At 35.8% G+C, this 6897-nt stretch overlaps 1 protein-coding gene across 1 annotated transcript; it reads right to left on the bottom strand.

Moving 5' to 3' along the window:
• Positions 1–243: 243 nt before the first annotated feature.
• On the bottom strand, positions 244–6528 carry LOC110752261 (uncharacterized). The gene is made up of 5 exons (XM_021952876.2): positions 6066–6528; positions 5861–5938; positions 4029–4110; positions 2777–2919; positions 244–588 (listed from the first exon to the last, which is right to left on the bottom strand). The coding sequence occupies exons 1-5, from the start codon at positions 6357–6359 to the stop codon at positions 385–387; spliced, it is 801 nt and encodes a 266-aa protein (XP_021808568.1). The 5' UTR covers positions 6360–6528; the 3' UTR covers positions 244–384.
• Positions 6529–6897: the final 369 nt, after the last annotated feature.

Genomic DNA, 6897 nt, shown 5'->3' with positions numbered 1-6897 from the left:
AAAAGCATAATGAGCACGAAATATGTATCAATTCCATTTTTATTAACTAAACATTTAAACTAGTTTTAAAAAATTAATACATGTCATAACTACATGTTCAAGACATGATGATCATTACAGAATTTTTCATGGGCTAAATTGTGGCATATATGACATGATTTTATTAACATTTCTGGTGGCTTAAAACAGGCACATGGTCCCGTAGACGATTCTGTTGTAGAAACTTCAACATTGTGCTAGAAATTGAATGGTTAAGATTTTGATCTCCACTAAAAGTAAACTGTTCACCACATAGGTGTTCTTTACACACACACATTTCATTCACAAGCTCTGTGAAAAATATATACCGTGTATTCACAAGCTATCTATCGTGAATTTTCAATTCTATTCATTGAGCTTAGACAATAAAAACAGGCAACCAGAAGAAAGGAGGACAGAGGCAGAAAAGCAGAGCAAATCAAAAGGAGATTGTATAACTGCTTTCTTAGTCTTCTCGAACAACCCAATTAGAAGTAGCATCACTATGACATGGCCAAGCTTCGTTTTCAGCTCGTTCACAGTTGTTATATCTAACCATTTTGGTCGTTCCTGTGAAAAGGAAGGAAATCAAAAGCTCAATACATTTATACAAGTCAACTTAGCCTACAGATGTTGCAAGTTAAACCACAACCGTAATTATAACCTTTTGTTCCAACAAGAAGCATCCATGGTTTCATCCGAATCCCAACGAAGAGGGTAAAAGTTTATAAAATTAACTCTACTCTGTAAAATTCTTATTTTTACATATACTAATACTGAAAACTTTCACCTATTTCCCTTGTACTTTGGCCTGTGTGGCACTTTGCCTCCCAGAAAAATGAAAATTCATTGCTAGTGGTGCCCCCTGAAGCTATAAAAGTTTCAATGTAGGGCTGCCAAACCTGTCCAATTTCCTATGAATTTTGATGTGTGACTCCCATTCGGCCCCCTTTTTAGGGGATTCTCGTCAGTTCCTCTCTCCTCTCTTTTCTTTCTCCTTCCCCTTTCTTCTCTCTTCTGCGAATTCTCAGAACAAGGGTGAAAGACCTGTGTATCTAGAATGACTATGGTGGAGTGGGCATGCCAAGACCCATCTGGTTGATATTACCACTGGCCCGGACAACAGGGCAAATCTGAATGAATAGGAGAAATTATAGTTGTATAGCCACTACAGAAAGGTGCCTAATTTGATAAGGCAATTACCAAAATAACCACCACCCTCCCCAATGGACGTCATAGGGAAGCTGGAGGGGTTGAGAAGCCACCAACGTTTGCTTCTTGTCTGAAACCACAGTTCCAAAAATTCAGGACCTTGAAACAGATCTTCAGGAGGAAGACAGAGAGCACCCTGAAGAAATTGAGAAGCTTGAAAAATCTGGGTCGGAGGGGCTGTTTCTTTAGATTTTGCACTTATCCTTTCCATTCTCTTCTACTTTGTTTTGAAACATTAGTTAGAGGAGTTTGTAAATAATGTCCAAGTCTTTGAGCATAGTTCCAGATTATTGGCATAGATTACCTTACATTGTTCTTATTATTCCTTTTAAGTGTTATTACTGTTCTTCTCCTCTGGGACATAAAGTTGTTATTATTGTTGGCGCCAGCAATTTTTGAGGTTTGCATTCATTACACTTCAAGCATATCGAGGCAACTTCTGGGTATAGCAACTGTGTCTGTGAAGTGTTTCAATGACTGTTTTTAGTTGTGTTTAAAGGGTAAAACTTGTGTAACTCCCCATTCAATTCTTGTTCGAGCATCATATAGATTCTTCCCTTTAAGTTATGTATCTCGTGTTGAGTAGCCATATGACTCCTCCATACATTCATAGACTGGTGAGAAACAGAAATGGAATTCACCTAAAAAAATATGGGTTTCCCTGATTGGTCAAAGCCAGCGATATCATCATACGATGGTCTTAGAGGCATGGCCATTCCATAGATAGCCATTGCAAATGTACAAGTCACCATACCAATTCCAGATGCAACACCCCTTTACCTCTGTTTTGAGAATTCGCAGAAGAGAGAAGGAAATGGATATGGGAAGACAAAGAGAGACAGAAGAAAGGAGAGGGGAGAAAGAAGAAGGAAGTGATGAAAATATCCTCACATATAAAAAATTCAACAGAATGGGACGCATTTGACAGTAGGCTCTACATTGCAACATTTTCAAAGTTCCAAGGGGACACAAGACTTATTTTGACCACTTCTTTTTCGAAGTAGGATCATACATATGAATGCATTGAACAGTAAAATGATAATGCACTGCTGCATAAAATATACAGCCCATAGAAACTGAAATATAGATAATTAATTCAGATAAACTCCATAATTAGCCAAGATACCCAACCTAAAAAACTACTTTTGACTGAAAAAATAAATAAATATAATATAATATAATCAAGGACCTACCCTATGGGCATGTTGCATAAGAATTTTCAACTTTAGTTAGTGTTTGCTAATATAGGCTGTCTGCAGCGTTTTAGATTTCCTTAATTCAAGGCTACTTTCTTTTCTTTTCTTGTCGGCTAACATAATTCAAGGCTGATTTCTAGATCATACTACTAGAAGAATGATGTTAAACACCTATTTCACGGGCAATGAAAGTCCGCCTCTTATTTTCAAAACTTCAGCAATTAGTTGGCCACTTTACAACATTTCATTCATGTATCTTCTAGCATTGCCCATTAATCCTAGAAAGTAAAATAGTATTACTAAAAATATAGCTACGAATATTGCTCAGATATGAGAAAAATCAGTCTGACCTTCAGAATGAACATGCCTAAAAGATTTGATCTGTCAGTAGGTTTATTCTCTTGTGAAGACTTCACAATGTCGAGATTGCTGATAAAGAGCTCATAAAGACCCATTCCAAACACCAACATCACTGTTCCCAAAAGATAGACATCTACAAATTCCATAAAACAATAGTTAGCGAGTCATTTGCTGAATATATGACTGTATAACCAGAAAGCAAATATGTATGAACAATAGAATTCAACAGAGGGACGTACGCCCTCGTTCTTATTTTATTATTCTGCATCACCTACATTCCCAAGTTCATAGAGAAGTTCAATTTCTAATACTGATGGTGTCAAGTCTAACTCTAACTGCAACTCCTTAAGGTGCTTTTAGAAGTAGTGGTTCAATTTATTTTTTTGTTTTGTTTTGGTTCAGGTTCAGGATAATATATGTAGCAGCATTTGCAAATGATATACTTGTTTTGTATAACCAAACACTATCTATGACATCCTTATAGCATTTTTTAATTTTTATGTTGTAATCACAGCGGACATGTTAGTCATACTTGTTAAGTATGAACGAATTATTTGATAACAAGTTTTGCATGCAAAAAGTTCAAAGACAAGCGATTCCTGAAACACAAACGACCACTCTCTGTATGTAGGGAAATCATTACGGCAAAAGTTTACAATCCAAACAGACTAAATGGATCATATATCCCAGAGAAAATGAAAAACAAAAACATGAATTCAAATAGACTGTCATGATTGAATAGCAAACAAGGCAACTGTGCTCCAAATACACCACATAGCACACAAAGGATAGCACACAAAGGAACTATCGTCCAACAAGAGAGCGAATCATCAACTGTCTTAATCATAAGTAACTCAACTAATCTCAGTTAAGCCTAATGACTGCAAATTTTTCTAATTTTAATTGTACCTCTATGTCCTTAACTTCAGAATTTCAACACTGGATGAGTGAAAATGCATAAACTTTAGGGGCTAGTATAAAGTTTTATAATTGGAAAGCTCAACTTTAGGGGCTAGTATAAAGTTTTATAAAGTTTCATTACCCCAGAAGTTAAAAGCTCTGTTCTTTTCTTGTCTGTCAAATCAAAGATAAACCATTTCTTTGCATGCTTCCTCTTGCTTGCTCTTTCTATAGATTGAAAAATATCTTCAGTAAAACCAATATTTGTTTCATGGTTCTTAAAGCACGGACAACAAAACTTGAAAACGCAAATCGTGACAAAAATAATATTTATACACTCACCAATGGCCTCAACCAGCGACCAGATCACTTTACTGCGATTTACAGAGTATTCCATGAAAGACTGTACAACATAAGTGCAGCCCTGCATATCAGGGTAAACATTGTAAATCAATGCTACGAGGAAGCTTACATGTGTAACAAGATCAATGTAAAAGCAAGATTCTATCGGATATCATGTTACTCTTAATTTCTAATCCCTACTACTAAAATTTCACTTCCTAATTAAAAAAAAAAGGAGGGGGATACAGTGACAGCCACATCAACCACCATGCATAACCATGCCAATGGGAATGCCACTTCAGAAAGAAGAAAAAAAATTATTAGAATAACCGAAGTTGGGAAACAATCTGATTGAACAACCAAATTATATCACACCGGGAATACCAGCAAATGAATGCAGTCAATCAAATTTTCTGGTATCCAAAGTGGTTCCACAATGGGTATTATTGGTTAATAGAAACCTCATACCCAAATTGTTGGGTATAGCAATCGATATTGGGCAGGATGCTAGATACATAACAAATCCACAACTGGTTATTGCACATTTGTTGGAGGAAACTTGGTTACTTGAAGAGCAAAAAATAGAATGCTGTTGAAACAGAATATATGAATGGCATCTAAAACAAAGTGAGGTAATTTAGCAGTACGTCTTTGATAGCCTACAGAAATGCATGATCAAGCTACCATGCATATAGCTTCATATCCAGTTTTTCTTTAAAGAACAGAACATGTGGTAGATTGTCATTTGTACTGGAAAAGGTTCAACGTGGTGATGAACAACTAGCTAGGTTATGACCAAAGGCATAACCAACAGCTCAAATTCAAGAAATACTATCCCAGCTTGGCTAAACTGAAATTTTCGCTACCAGAACCTTCTTTACATTTAGCACTGTTGGTAGTTAAGTATTGCTGGCAGCTTTGGAAGTTGTGGGACATATTTTTTCAATAAAATTGGTTGGCATTTGGGTTTATATAAATTTCTATTGGAATTGGTGGTTGCATCACTTTGAGGAGCTCTCTTCTGAAATCTTCGATTTCCTATGAATAAAAAGTACAATACCCTCTGTTGTAGTACACCCCGTAGGTGTTAGATTAAGCACTTAAGAAATAGAGCAGAGAAGAATATAAGAGACCGAGGAGAAGAAATATAGATCGAAAAGACAAGATAAAGGGCAGAAACAGTATAACAAAGAAGAATATCGAAGATCAAGGATAAGAAAAGATTGAAGGGACGAAATCAGAGAGTTCTAGAAAAAGGTTTACTCAACATTCAAATCTGCATTTTAAAGAACTACATGGGGGTATTTATAGCAAACTAAAACCTAGATGTAATAGGATAAAAATCCCTTGCTTAAACAGAAATCCTAACCCAAATAAAAAAGGAAACATAAAACTAGAAATCTGGAAAAGTTGAAATCCTACTAGAATTTAGAAACTAAGTAATCTAGGAAACAACTAGAGAATCTAGGAAACTAACAAATACATTAGGAAACTAATAGATTCACACTTTTGTTATACTATATTTTCTACCATTAGCAAAATCTTCTTTTTCTTGCATTCTATAAATATCATCCATGCCAAACTGGAAAACCATCCCACTGTGAGACATCTCTCATCAACAAAAGAAAAGTGTTGCCTTATACGTTGATAACAAGAGGAAGGAATTTGGAGATGGCAATTGAAAAATAACAATCATTCTTAACAACTAAAAGAACAAACAAAAGCAGAATCAAAAAAATTAGTACCAAAAAGAGAAGAAAAAAAAAGCAGAATCAAAACATGGTTCGGCTACAAGTAGAATAAAAGCTGCCTCAGGGATTTGATAATCATACCTTGATGAAACAAAGAACTGACCCAATCAAAGACCCCAAAACTCCCAAAAACGCCATGAACCGAAATCTGTATATTACCTACATATCCAGCATAACACCCAAAAAAAAACGCTAAGAAGAAATAAAATCAAAACTATGCCAAACCGAATAGAGGCTACTTGATTAAAAACTTAAAATTGTGAAATTAAAATAGAACTTGCGGCACCTTGTCTAAGTATTCCTCAATGGCTTCTACTTCACTTGGTGAATTCTGAAAGGAACTGGAGTCGGAGGCGACATTGGAAGGGATCAGCTGGGACGATGAATGTTGAGGGTCAGAAGAAATGCCATGTCTAGAGCTGGCAGCCATGGAGACGATGAATTTGAAAGCATGGGGACTAAACCCAGAGACCCTATTCAAATTTGGACTCAGTTTTGCAGTTTTGTTGAAGGATGATGGTAAAGGTGGAGGTGGTACTGTTCTAATGGGTTTTGAGAGCAAAGGCCGAGGCAGTGTCATGAAAGCTATTTCGTTGGTTTACTGAGTTCGACTTTGTCACTCGGTGAGTCAGTTTCAGTTGGGAACTCGGGAGTTTTGTGAAGACGAAGCTGTTGCCAAATTGGAAAGAATAAGCCTGATTGGGAAGGTAAAGTTGTGTAATAATATGTCTGGGAAAATTACAAAATTTATCATCCTTGTTTGGCTTGTTCTTTCTTTGTCTTTTTAATGACTCGATCCTATTGTTTGGCTTGTAGTTTTTGTAGTTTTTGCCAATTTCTTAGAGTTAAATGTCGATTTACCCCTTGAATTTGTACACTATTTTTAATTTGTAACCTCAACTTTTTTTTTGAAAAATTAAGTACACAAACTAATTTTTATTGTTAATTTCCCCCTACCATCTAAATCAACAACATATCATCCAATAATCCATCAAATCATTACCCAAAAAAAAAATTTGAAAAAATTCAAGAAAAAGAAACAAAAACAAAAAAGAAAAAGAAAAAAGAGAAAAAAAAATATTCCTGGGGACCACCCCAACCCCACCCCCCCTTGTGGT

Source organism: Prunus avium, chromosome 5, assembly GCF_965620075.1.
Source record: "Prunus avium chromosome 5, drPruAviu1.hap1.1, whole genome shotgun sequence".
Classification (NCBI taxonomy): domain Eukaryota; kingdom Viridiplantae; phylum Streptophyta; class Magnoliopsida; order Rosales; family Rosaceae; genus Prunus; species Prunus avium.
This window is presented reverse-complemented; position numbering and strand designations above follow the sequence as displayed.

Excerpts from the sequence above, each read along its gene's own strand:
- LOC110752261 (XM_021952876.2), bottom strand. The coding sequence starts at position 6,359 with ATGACACTGCCTCGGCCTTTGCTCTCAAAACCCATTAGAACAGTACCA. Across the intron at positions 5,939-6,065 it reads TTGAGGAATACTTAGACAAG|GTAATATACAGATTTCGGTT; the intron begins GTGCCGCAAGTT and ends CTGGATATGTAG. Across the intron at positions 4,111-5,860 it reads CAGTTCTTTGTTTCATCAAG|GGCTGCACTTATGTTGTACA; the intron begins GTATGATTATCA and ends CCTGATATGCAG.